This window comes from Atractosteus spatula, chromosome 16 (genome assembly GCF_055471065.1).
Source record: "Atractosteus spatula isolate fAtrSpa1 chromosome 16, fAtrSpa1.hap1, whole genome shotgun sequence".
NCBI lineage: Eukaryota > Metazoa > Chordata > Actinopteri > Semionotiformes > Lepisosteidae > Atractosteus > Atractosteus spatula.
Genome location: NC_142721.1, coordinates 5552679 through 5566603, shown reverse-complemented (window position 1 = coordinate 5566603; position 13925 = coordinate 5552679). Strand labels below are relative to the sequence as shown.

Here is a 13925-nt window from a genome sequence, read left to right as displayed (position 1 = left end):
GCCTATCAATATAAAATCGTATTTATATAAAAATCTCTAAGTGCCACCAGAATGTACAGCTAGTTGACTCAAACTAATCAGTGTAATATGTTGTAAATAAAGCTTTCTCAGGCAGGTCACTGAATGTAGATGTTTTTAGTTTTTCACTTTGTGTTGTTTTATTATAAACTGGCTCATTTTAAAATTAAAACTGCAAATGTGGAAGAACAGAAGACTGCAAGAAAAAACACAAGAGAAGGTGTTATGACAAGAAATATATTTTATTACACTATACAAAAATGTTGTGCTTTTCTGTACAATCATGTTGATAATTTGTTAACAGCAGCTGTGCAAGAATTTGTGGAAAAAGTTCCTAAACTCTGTGTTGAAGACAGTGTAGATAATGGGATTTAAAGCGCTGTTGACATAGCCGAGCCAAGTGACGATGCTCATTAACTGAGGGGAGATGTCACAAGCGTCGCACAGCGCTCTGGTGATGTGCACCACAAAAAATGGTGTCCAGCAAAAAAGAAATGCACCTAAAACAAAGAGAGAGAACAGAAATGTGAGGGAATTCAGTGCTGGCCAGCAGCATAGAACATTAAAGATTACAATCCTGAGAGTCAGTTCCTATATGAACCATCTTACCATTTTGGAAATGGCAATTTTTGTCACTTAATAAAAGTTACATTACAGCTTTTTCACTGATGAAACATATAACCTAAAAACTAGACACACAGCCCAGTTCCTATATCTGATTCATTATAAGTCCAGTTCACATTTGGTGTTTTACAAAACCTTGGGATTACTTCAGCTCCTTTATCAAAATTGTAGTACTGTAGTTGTAAACCTATTAAAGCAGCTGGGCAGCCTGTGTTTTACCTGCATGCTGATTGAGGTAGTTTTCTTTTAGCTTTTCCTAGATGCAATCAATTAGCTGACACTGCAAATCCCTTGGAATGTGTCTGTGTCTGTAAGAAGGTTTCTATGACATGACCACATGTTATGTATTCCATAGCTCATGCTCACTGTTGCTTGAATCAACTGTAGGGTCAAAGACTATGGTATGCATGAAAACTGTTGAAGATCTAAAGGCTTGTCTCCTGCTTTGCTTTATTCAGTCGGATTCTAAGAATAATGAACTGTCCTGAAAGTTTGATAACTACATCACAATTTTCACTGATTTTACAGCAGTACTTAGAAGGTGTTGTATCTAGCTCCCCAGGTCTGGAATTGAGCAGCAATGCTAGCCAATGCTGCCCATACATCATTATGGAAAGTTCGTTTCAAAGGACAAAATCAAGGAGATCTTCATTTTGAAAAATACACAGTCCATATTTCTGAAATTTGAAAAACCTGTCCTGAAGCAGAAAAGATAAATGAATCATCAGGGTCATAAATGAAGTTGTAGATTATAAATATAACTTTCTCTTGCTAGAGTTCGCTTTTGCTTAATAATTCAAAGGGTGCCAATGGGTTTTCTATTTATACCTGCAAGAGGAGGTTTAGATGAGATACAGATTAGGAAAAAATCCTTTTTTTGTCTAGTGTTGTTGGACCGAAGAGGAAATTGTAATCCGAAAGTATAACACCTTAGAATAAAAACAATTTCAGCCCTATCAGATCAATTTATTCAGTCATGCTTCAGCAGTAATAGCCTCATATTTTCCTAATTAACGTGGTGCTAGAAAGATTGTTTAATTCTTTCTCAAGGTATCCAAGTATACTGGGGCATAATCATTTCAGCCTTCATGAGTATCAGAGTACATTCTGAAATTGGTGCGAGGTAAAATTTGTGGATGTTTATTTCCAGCAAAGTAAATAATTCAAATCAGGGAAGCAATTTTGATATTTTTAGTTGAATTAAAATTAAAAAAAATACGTAGGAAATTGCACAGGGAAAAACAACTTTTGTATTTCTTGCTCATTCAGTAAAAAAGGCATCAGTAGCAATAAAAATACAAACACCGACATTACGGTTGAGCTTTCGTTGTAGGTGCACAAAGATAGTTTTTGAAAATTATTTTTGTTTTCCCAAGAGTACAGCAATAAGTTCCCTACTGTGTTGCTTTATTTTCTGTTATTATCATACATTGAAAACATTTTAGCCAAAACTGCTTTATAAAGCAACTGCAGGATATTTATTATATTCAGAATTTAGGAGAAATGAAGGCCCAAAACATCCCAGAATACTTTAGAGCCCTGCAGTCACACAAGGCTCCTCAGGCACAGCTTGACAAGACATGACTTCTGATTCTCTGTAGTGGTACAGTAGTTCAGCCTGTGGATGTCTTCATTAATAAAAAATCAATTTTAGTCTTGATTTTCTAAGAAAAGGCTCAACAAAAACCATTTAACCAATCCAATTAGTTGAGCTAGCCAGTTTCCAGTAGAACATTAATCACTGTCCTGTTCGATATTTTTCTTTTAGTTACAAACTTTAGAAAAACTTGGCCTTACAAGCTACCAGATTCTCATTTAAATAGCTTAATCAAGATAGTCATAATCCAAGATTAAAGTAATTAATGTAATTTTTCTCTGCAAAACAAGTGTGATTGCATTTCAAAAAAATTGAATGCTGATGAATTGTATTTCATGTCCAGTGTCCTGGTCTCCGTTCTTATAATAGACTAATATGCTGTTAATATCATGGAATGGCAATTATTAAAACACTGTTAAATACATAAGGATCTTGCCTAATGTTTGATCTTGAGCTACCTGGGATTCCTGTCTAAGAATTAGTCAGCAAGTATTTTTTTATTGTGTTTCAAAACATTTTTGACATAGCATTTATATATCTGTTGAAAAGGGAAATAATCTAACTTTTATTGTTTATGGGTTTTTGTAGTTGCATATAGTTTTAGCTTCTTTCAGATGGCATTACAAGCAACAAGATTCTAGTGTAGCTCTTTGAATCTCTGAAGGTTGTGCTCTGTTTGACTTATCTAGGCCAGCTCTTTAATCTACAATGGTATCTGTCAAAGGGCAGCATATAATAATTATCTACAATCACTACTTCTCAGTGTTCTCTATTGTTTCTTAGGCACCAAGCAGAGTTTTTAAAAAGAAAGAAATTGAACACCTTGATATAACAGAATCGGCAGAATGGGACCTTTGAGAAGTGTGTTAGCACCCACATACTGTAGCACCACGTCCTCGAATTGTCTATTGTTTTGTTTTCTGCACTTCAGCCTTTATCTGTAAATTTGCGTTTGTCAGTGACAGAGATCCCAGCTTTTGCTTGACAGGGTTATCAAAGGGCTTCTGCCTTCTTGCATGTCTGTCCCACTTCGTAGCACATGGCTTGCAGGCTGATGGAAGGTTGCTTAACAGGCTTAGCTCAGCGACCAATGCTCTTGTACTGGTGTTTTCAAGCTTACCAGTAAGCCCCACTTGGAGGATCTTATCAGATGGAATATTGTGGTTGTGCCACACTACAGAACATCTGACACAGGTACACCCCAAATCTCTGAGAACATAAATCATACTCTAAGAAAGAAGATGACTCCATAACGTATAAATATAAAAATAAAGAAATATCATATTAGTTTGAATACTAGTAAAAAAAACAAAGCTTGATGTATGAAAATGTTGTTTGGTGCCACAATATTCATATTCAAACATATGTTTTCCTCCTATAAGTTACTGTACAATCCGTGTTTGATTTGGGTCTTGGACCCACTTGAACAAAATGTGACATAATGTGAGTTCTATTACACTGGATAGTGCAGTGAAATTGCCTGATATACTCTGGCATCTCATGCACTTATTCCTGCCAACATCCATCCATCAGTCTGCTGCGGGTGGCATGGCTTCAGCTTTGATTTTATGGTAGGAACAGCATGAAAGAGTAGAGTGGCCAATCTGAAAGATTGACATGGGGCCCATGTCTTCCTCTTCACACCCTTGCCTCACAAGAGTTTGTAACAGATAGTTCCATTTATACATTTGGCTTGACAATTACAGGTTATTTTTAATATAGCTGCTATTGTAACTCATCGATGGGCATGACATTTTCTTCTGAAAGTATGAAAGGCTTTTTACAGTAGCTGAATAGTTTACCTGTTAGACCACCTGAGACCACACAAGAACAAAACCCACATGGTATTTTAGGTAGTTTTAGGGAGGCTGGAGGTATAACTCAAAAGTGAAAAGGGGCAGAAAATCTCTAGGAACTCTAAGGTTTTTGCTTAAACTAAATTCTGTAAAAAATATTTTTAAAGTATAAACTTCCTGCAGTATACTTAGGATTGAACTGGGATAGTGTCAGCCGAGAAGAGATGAAATGACAAATGAAATAGAGAAACGGGAGATCGAATGGCCAGTTCTACATACTTGCTTGACCTTTTCTGCTAGGTTCCTTTCCCCACATTGCTCTGGGAATGTCCAGTGGAATCATCATCCTTTATGCACCTTTTGTTCCTTAACGATACTATCCCACTTAACGAACTACAGTTCCAGCTTTAATACATAATAAGACTTTCTTGAAAACAATGAGCCACACTGTAGACACCGAAAGACAACTTGAAATAAACATCGATAATGAATTTCAAATGCCGTTTCCAGTATTTTCAAGAAGGGTTAAAGAAAAGGTGAAGTGCATTATAGTTGTAAGGTGTGGATAATATAAAATAACAGAGACTGCTGATACTTTAAGTATCTATTTAATTAATGTCTTCACTACTGAAGGTGATGCAACTGTGCCTTCTATGTTAGTTGAAAAGAATGAACCACTTTGAAATACTGTAGCTTAATGCTCTAATCAAAGACACTAAATGTAAGTCACCAGGTCTGTATGTGTACTGTATGCTTTCGATTCTTACAGAGATCAATAAGACCATTAATAGCTGCTAACGGTTGTTTTACATCAATCATTAAGGAGTTGATTACACTTAACTAGAGTTTTGTTTTAATCATATTATATCATATACAAAACCAGGGTTGTACAAAAGCAGGCTAGATGATATATACAGCATATAGATCTGGGAGCCTTGATGATTCTAAGGGGATGAAAATTCCTGGGATGCAATGCAGCCATGCAAAATATTCATATATGGTGAAATTAAATGTAATGGAAATGTATATTTGTGTATGAAAGAAATAAGGATAAGTACCATAGGTGACAATGAATTGGTGCATGAAGGAAAAAAGATTTAGGTGAGAATAGAGTTCGTAAACTCATCATTGACAGCATACAGGTATTGTCGAGAGTTAATGTTCAAACCTGTGCAATGTGTTGTTAAACTACATCTGAACAATGTGTACAATTATAATCTCCTCATCATAAAAAGGATACAGAAAAGTTGGAGAAAGTCCAAAGAAAAGAAAGTTAATCTGAGACATAAGGGGGTGAATTATGAGGACAGATTATTTTTATTTTGGTCACAGTAAAAGTCATTTGATCAAAGTTTTCAGAATTTCAAAGAGAAAAAATGTGATGGACCCTAATAAATATTTCAAATTAAACTCAGGAAGAATGTAAGTGGAAAATAAGTAAATTTTGCACTGAAAATAGAAACACCCTTTCCACACAAGAAATTACAAATGTATGGAAGCTAGGCTTGATACTGCAAATCATTTAACGTGCCTGAAAATGTTTCCTTTAAGAACCTTCTTTATCTAATATATGTAAGTAAAGACATGACTCCCTTTCTGCATTGCTGTACATTTATACAACATATATACTTGTGAATACAGATACAAGGAAAACAAGGAACTATTTCTATGAGGGAACTGATTTTTACAGGTTTTCTCTTCTGAGTCGCATGACAACTCAAACCTAAAAAACCAAGATGGGCTACATGGCTTCCACTTGCTTGCAACCTTATGAGTGGCAGCCCTTATGTTCTCATTTCCAAGCCTTCTTTCTTTCAGAGGAACAAGTAAAGGTTTATTCCACGCTGAAAAGACAAGAAAAGAAAAGCAACGTTTCGGCTGTGGTGCCTTCTTCGGGTGAAGAAACCTTTACTTGTTCCTTTGCTGCCTACGCATGCTGACCTACTTGAACTCCTCCTCTCTTTCAGTCCTACTTTCATTAAAGCAATATTCTGAACTTCAGCCATTTGAAGAGAATGGAAAACCTCCATTCCCAGGTATCAGCATCAAGAAAATGATTAAATCTTCTCAGAGCACTTACCTACGACAATAGGCAACACCTTCATGGCTTTTCTCTCCCGGCCATTAATCTTGGCTCTTTTCTTCTTGGGAGCAGCCTGGCAGTACTTCCCATCTGGGAAAGCCACTGTCTGAATGGAGTCTCTCTTGTACTCCTTGGGGAAGGGGCAGTCAGGGTGAGAGTAACGGCTGAGCTCCTCCAGCTTGACATCCGCCAGGTCGCGCTCGATGATGGGCGGGGGGAGGGGTGGCAGGGGAGGCAGGCTGTGCCCACTGTGGTATTTCCGGCAGGCCTGCATGCTGTTCTTCAGTTTGGCCTTGCGCGCCTCCTCCCACTTTCTCAAGCCCCGGAACATCCCAAAGTACAGAACCACCATGATGGGGCAGGGGATGAAGAAGGAGCAGACGGACGAGTAGATGATGTAATTGTTGTCCTCCAGCTTGCATAGAGTGGGATCTCGGTTGTGGACTTTGTTTATCCCAAAAATCACCGGTGAAGCCACTGCCAAAGCAAAGATCCAAGTGGCAGAGAGCAGGATAATTTGTCTCTGGTCAACATGCCTCCTGTTGTAGTTTAGGGGAATGGAAACAGCTATAAACCTGTGAAGAAGAGGGGGTGTTAGTGTACAGTTTAAAGTGAGGTTTTGTGTCTTTTGGTTATTACTACTCTGATTTTAGATTTAGAGATTTGATTTGATTTGAACTGATTTGAGATTTACCAGTGCAGTGCATTCTTGGGGAAATTCAGGAGGAAATCTCTTTTGGGCTGAATTAAAACCAAAAAAGAAATTTAAAAGAGCGAAAAAAATTATAAAAACACAGTAAATCTTTATTGTAAGCATCACTTTTTAAACAATCTATTTGTGACATACAATACTAAGAGACAAAGACCATCCTGGTGGCTAGGCATGATTAGATCTATCTTAATAAGTGCAGAATAAAGGTCTAGAGCAATGGTTCCCAGCTCTGGGCATGAAGGAACACTTGTGGTTCATTGCATCTTCTGGTTTGTGCTCCAAACTTGTTCTTAAGCACAGGCTAGTTGATTTAGTAAATTTCAGTTTTCAGTTTTTATAGATCAAATGGAATTGGTAACTGGTATCAAGAGTCAAAGACCTGCCCCTCTTCAGGAGTGACCCATTAAAAATTCACAGACGGGAAAAAAACACTCAAGTTAAATAAAAGTCTAACATAACATCACATCACTTTATTAGCCCTATACAATTTCTTGCATTAGGAATTTGTCTTTTCGCATACCCCAGCTTGGTCTCCATGAGACACACAGACAGGGAGAGAGCCTGGGGTCAGAGCGCAGGGTCGGCCATTGTACAGCACCCCTGGAGCAGTTGGGGTTAAGGGCCTTGCTCAGGGGCCCAACGGAATAGGATTCCTCTGCTAGCTGTGGGATTTGAACCGGCAACCTTCCAGCCACAGGCGCAGATCCTGAGCCACAGAGCCACTCCTCACAAGCTGCACAGCCATGTTGCCATTTTGTCTAAAGAGGCAAGTGGATCTATTAAGTCATCAATGAATACCAGTGATTTAGAACCCAGCTGGAATGAAAACCAACAGACAGAGTGTTCCTCCAGGGACCTGGGATGGAAATCTATTATCTCTTTGTATGCCTAGTGGGTTTTACCCTAACGAAATGCAACAATTTTGAATTATTTAGATTGCCTAGTTTGAGCCTCTTGTGGAAAACTGTAGAACATCTTTAGGTTACCCACAAAAGATGTCATCAGCTGAGCTGGGGCTGGTACAGGTACACATTTATCTCAAACTTACTGCTGCAAAGCAGGGCAATACAGGCTTAAACGCCAACGACTCCTGCACGATAATGGCTTGCTTTTTATTTTGATGGATTCATCATTTTGTCTGATTTTGGATGCTGTTGTGTATTCCGGTGAGGCTTTCTTAAGGAATTTGAAAAGGGTCACCTTTGTTTAAAAGCAAAGTCATTTTCCATCATCATTTCAGACTGTGCAATCACAGCAACCTGCCCTGAAAACTAAGTGACAGCTGACATGAATAGTTTCCTATGTGAATATCCTTTGCCAAATCAGTCTTTCAGACATAGAGGCTCTGAGAGTGTATTTTGACTCATGGGATAGGATGAGTACCAATGTGATTGAAAGTATTTTTTCATTACTGAAGACAACAAATGCTCTGTACATCACAAACTTTACTTACAGGAGTTCATTTTTGGAACTGTGACACTGCCTAAAAGCTTAGGAAACTGGCAGATAAATTATGTTGGAAAAGTATAATAGGTTTAATGGAGTCAAGAGAGATTATCTCTCAAGAGTGCTAAAAACTCTCTAAGACAAAGGACTAGACTTTTGGTTTGAAACTAATAATATTTTGTCAAACAGTGTTTAACCAAAGAACACGACTCAAAAGATTTTAAAGACCATAAGACAGGTTACAGTCAAAAGGAAGTCATTTGGCCCAAGGAGCCTATTTGGTTGCTACTGTAGTAGCTAACTGATGTATTCCAGCCATTTATTGCAAGAGGCCAGGGTACTGGCAATAACAACATGATGAGGTTGCTTGTTCCAAAACACTACAACATTTAAGTAATTAAAATGGCAATATTTATTTTAGTTAATTCAGTGATTTATTTGTGAAGGCCAGGCAATATTTAAGTCATGACTCATTATTTATAATAAGTATGAAGTGATCATATTATATTTATAGCTAATGACAGATATCCATCTCCTGTTTCTCCTGGCCAAAATAAATGTTTAAATAAAAAGAGTTCTCATATGGACTCTTTTCTGGCCATTTTTTCTTATGCTTTCACTTTAAAAATAGTTCTTGCAAACAGATAACCATAAAAATTGAACAAATTCATAAAATACAAATGTTGGCAGTGTAAAATAAAATGAGGTGATTTGATTTGTATAGGATAAGTATGCTTTTTAAAATAACAACTGGCTTGTTAAAGGAAGCTGTAGGAGGTGTGTCTGGCCAGAGCTCCCCCAGAAAGCTTTGTGAAAATAACACAGATGAAGGGAGAACACAAACCTGTCCACACTGATGGCGCAGAGGTTAAAAATGGAAGCGGTACACAGCATCACATCCAAAGTCATCAGTGCGTCACAGAGCACTGCGTTTAAAGACCACACTCCACCCTGAAACTGGACAGAAAGCAAAGGCATTGCCATTAAAACTGACGTGTACAAACATTTTTTTTAACATAATGCTCTACTGTAAAGTAATGTTTGCTATGTGACGCGTTTTAGACGGTAAAATCAAACAATAATAGACTGAAGAAAAAAGGTGCTGGTCTGATGGACATTTCCCTGTGCATTCCAATGCACTGGCAAGCCATTGTGCAACTGCTACTCAACCCATCTCATCAGTATCACCGCTCTGTTCCTACTGGGGACAGGTGAACACAACACGTGCAGTTCCTCTGGAATACTGCCTGTGCCACATGCTCCTGCGTGATTGTGGAAGTCGAACACAGAGGACTGCTTGTAACTCTGATCATGTTCAGTCCTACAGGGATCATTATTATATAGCAAATCAAGACAATTAATAATTTCCAGTATCTTCAGAAACTGGATTCAATATCATTAACTTGACTGATGACCACAAGCAATGAAACTGAATGTGGGGGGAGGCTAGGGGTCCTTTTTTTCACTTTACAGGCCTGCTCAGTCAAGCAGGAGACTGCTTTGTCACATTCAAATTTTACATTAGAAGCCATTCTCGTGTATTTTCAACACTGGATTGTATCCGTTGTTCACTCCTTTTACATTGGTTTTGCAAGCATATCTTTGGAAGACCCTGCAAAAGGGCATGTCTTAGGCAAATAATAAGAATAATCCACCCATTCACAGAAAGCCACATACCCCTGACAAGGATCATGGCAATCAGAAGCATATAGCGTAAGGTACTGTATCTCTACTTCTTTGACAGAATACCTGTCCAGCACAGGGCACATTAACACAGGCAGGTCTTAGAGATATAGGTTAAATGCCACTGGAAGGTGGACAAACACAGGCAAAACCCCACACGAACACAGGAGAACATGTGATCTCCATGCAAACGGTGTTCCAGTCCGCCACTGAACTCAGGATCTGAGTGCTGTGAGACAGCAGGACTAACTGCCTCAACAAATATAATAGTGATCATCTCCATCTGGAAGCCCTTAAACATACAGTATCTATTTACAACTAGTTTTAGAGCTTTTTTTTTTGACATGTCATTCTGTGTTATTTTCCCTTTCATTAAAATATGTCCCATTCATAGTGCATTATTTTTCAATTAACCAAATTATACAATCCAAAGAAAAAACGTGAATTAGACCTTTTAAATAGAACAACCATAAGTGTTTTGCACTGCAGTGAGTGAAAAAGAAAATCTGATTTTCCAGACATAGCTGGGTTCTGGGACCTAGGTGTGAACTGTAATGCCAATCTGTGCAGCCTGGTGCTTTTCATTTCATATTCAGTAACTAGACCAAATACAAACATTGACTTAATTACTGCTGAAATTGCCACCATATGTATCATAAGGAATTGTTCTGGATAATTAGCATTGCATTAGTACATCACAGAGTCTAATATCAAGATATATAGCACCTAAAGAATTAAAAAAAGATAAATGTTATGTACATTTTTATAAGAAACATTATTAAAAAAATACTTCATGGCTACATATTTTATAATCATCACCTTTTTGATAGATGCAATTATATGTTAATTTGTAACTTGTGTATCATACATAGTCCTCAATATCAGGCTTGTACCACTGCTAAATTTGCAATCAAGTTTGATTTAAATCACCTGTATTTATTGCCAAGCAAAACTCAATGTTGCCATATTGTCAGATGAAAGTGAAAGCACCGGAAATAATTGTTTTACACCTAAAATAATCATTTGAAATAATAGTTTTCCTCCATACTGGTTCATTACTAAATGGAAAAAAAATATGGGATGAATGTGGGGCTTTGTTTAAGCACCACAATATGTGAATCATGGGGTATTTAAAGAACATGGCTAGCATAACCTTCTGTAGCTCTTTCTACCCAACATTGGATTATAGGACTAAAATGATCTTCTGCCTAATGAGATAATGGTGTCTACTGATTAGAACAGCTAATTCTGTGTAGGACATGCAAGTTAAATAAGAAATGTGCTTTTTAAACCTCTGATCTAAGGAACTTTCCAGTTGTTCATTAAAATTATGCATCTCCAACCCTGCACAGAAAGCTCATCTCCAATGATCCTTAAAGCAAATCTAACCTTGCAACTAATCCATCTCTTCTGGCTCAGTTTTGCTTTCAGAAATTACTTGCATTCTTTGAAACCACTAGTGTGTGGTAACTTTTAAGGAAGATTGCAATAAATTAGAATAACTAATAATAGTGTTAAAAGAATTGTTTCTGCTTCACAGGTAGAGGTCTATACATATTATTTAGTAAATAACGTTATTTTCTAAAGATATGAGCAATGCATTTTCTTAAATATTTTTTGAATAAAGACGGTTTATTAATATGCATTACTGGAAGAAAAATACGTAAGGTGTGTAGTAATTTTAGGTGAATTAAAAATAATTTTTGTTGCAACCAACCAAGTCAGCCAAGTGGTTGACAAGTGAATTGAAAATGAAATGAAATTCGTATTTTACAACATAAAGCTTTTTTATCCTGGAGTTTGTATCTATCTTTTTTTCTAGTTTCAATGTATTATTCATGGCCTTGACTGTAAAAAGGGAATTACGAAAATTGAAAAGCGCTGTTTTGTGAAAGGTGGGCGCTTCATTTTTGGGGGAATCGCCGAACAACCCCCAAGAGTTTAATTAAATTAGCTTAATGGTTGGCAAGTATTTCTAAAACAATGTCACAGTCTACACGTACAGTACGTTGAGCCTCCTGTGTGTTATTTTTACAGCACAGGAAAATAATCGTCACACTCACAACAGTGTGCCTAGTCTTAAATGACCCTCACTCTGAACGGAATGTTCTCCTTCGTCTTTTGTGCCATTTCGTTGCTAAGTGCTATTTTTTTTTTTATCAAAGCGACAGGGATTGGATAGCAGATTCGTCGATAAGCTCGGAGTTTAATTACTTACAGTACTGTACGTGCAATGTCCTTACTGTATTAGCTGGCGATACTTAGTAATTATGTATATGTATTTTAAAAAATACGTAAAACGTATGCATTATTTACTTAAAACATCTTTATCACAAATTTTTACACGATATTTTCCCCTCTAATGTATATTTTGTAGTTTTTTTAAATACATATATAATATTATAATTTATATAATATAAATATAATGATAACAGCGAGAAGATTATTTTAGGAATATATTGCTGCACGTTAACGTATTTTTTCTTGATGAACCACTATTAAAATGCTCTTGGACTTAGACGAAGAAGCTAAAATAACTGCCGCCTATTAAAACTTAAAGAAACTTAGCGCGTACTCACCTCTGCGTACACAAACAGTGGCAACACCAGTACTGCTAAAAGCAGGTCTGCCACAGCCAAACTGACTATGAAGTAGTTCGTTGTAGTTTTTAAAGCTTTTTCCGTCCACACACTAAGGCACACAAGGAGATTGCCACAGATTATGATAACTATTAGCAATATTCCGAAGATCAGAGCAGGGAAGTTGTAGTGCGAGTTCTGCGACGGGTCGGTTTCGTTAGAAGCCGTGAGGTTAGGTGGCATGTCTGCAGGCAGCTAGCTGTCTTGGAGTGGCAGGAGATCCACACGCTCCTGCGACACCTCCTGCTCTTGAGGAAGGCACCGTCTTTGTAATTGACTCTCATCTAGGCATCGTGTCTTTCCGTTTGGCGGAATGTATTGATGTTTTTGTTAGCTTTGGCTCCTGTTGCAGGTGACCGTGATCACTGTAGTTCCTAGCGCGGTTATGTCCTTCGCCTGTTTTGTTTGCTTGGTCTTGATCTTCAGCACCACCGCCCGCGGACAGAGCTCAGGCGCATCAAAATACAGTGCGAAAATTTGGGGGATCGCGTTTGGCTTTGTATGCTGATTGCTGCGCTAGCAGATGAAAAACAAAATCAAAGCCTCTCCTTCGGTCACAATGAAGCATCTTTGGCCCAATATATTCAACAATGAAAACAACCATTAGAAGTTTTGAGACTATGTTGTTAGAGTGAATCAACAACGATCGTCTCGATCAACTACGAAAGACTTGCTCTCTGTGCCGTGGGAAAATGTTATCAGAAGACAAGTACAGCCCTAAACCCAACAGACAGGAAACGATTCAGTTTGCGGGATTGAGTCGTCTTTCTTTGAGAGCGAAGCGGAGCTGCTGGAGACCGTCCTGTGCGCTGAAGTGGCGAAGAGAGTCTTGTGTCTTCACCCGGGGCTCTGACAGGGGGTAGGGCTTCCACGTCTGGTTGAAACAACAAACTTCAGCGCTGCATTTACGCAATGTGTAGGGGATCATCCAGGGCTAAGCGTTAGGCGAAATTCCTTGTGATCGCCTGACGTTAATCTCTTCTATGCTGCCAACCAATGAAAAAAATGACGTCCTTGCCGTTTCCATTGATTATTGCTAAAAACGAGGAGAAGTACAAACTTTAAAAATCTTTAGACAACATTTTTTAAATGTTTCGAATTTTTGTTTAAATTTGGCTGTCCTCGGTAACACCCGGCGTGTCGCACACTTCAGCAATACTGACGTTGACAACATTCCTCTGCAGTAGATACCTCATTGCCCGAATGCGACATTTTGATGAAAGTAACATTTTGTCTTTTAAGCAGACATACTTAACGCCTCGACAGCACTGTTAGTTTTAGTTATTGTCAAATAAAGATAATTGTATTGATACAATGAAATCTTTAT

At 37.8% G+C, this 13925-nt stretch overlaps 1 protein-coding gene across 1 annotated transcript; it reads right to left on the bottom strand.

Moving 5' to 3' along the window:
- Nucleotides 1–245: 245 nt before the first annotated feature.
- Nucleotides 246–13423, bottom strand: LOC148819424 (dopamine receptor D4-like). The gene is made up of 4 exons (XM_088935062.1): nucleotides 12539–13423; nucleotides 9121–9233; nucleotides 6116–6693; nucleotides 246–518 (listed from the first exon to the last, which is right to left on the bottom strand). The coding sequence occupies exons 1-4, from the start codon at nucleotides 12779–12781 to the stop codon at nucleotides 316–318; spliced, it is 1137 nt and encodes a 378-aa protein (XP_088791188.1). The 5' UTR covers nucleotides 12782–13423; the 3' UTR covers nucleotides 246–315.
- Between the last annotated feature and the right edge of the window lie 502 nt (nucleotides 13424–13925).

Bases quoted from the DNA above. Each gene is read 5' to 3' on its own strand.
- LOC148819424 (XM_088935062.1), bottom strand. From the start codon at position 12,781: ATGCCACCTAACCTCACGGCTTCTAACGAAACCGACCCGTCGCAGAAC. The intron at 9,234-12,538 runs GTGAGTACGCGC...CTTTCTGTCCAG, and splicing joins CACTGTTTGTGTACGCAGAG to TTTCAGGGTGGAGTGTGGTC. The intron at 6,694-9,120 runs GTTTGTGTTCTC...TCTTCTTCACAG, and splicing joins TGCGCCATCAGTGTGGACAG to GTTTATAGCTGTTTCCATTC.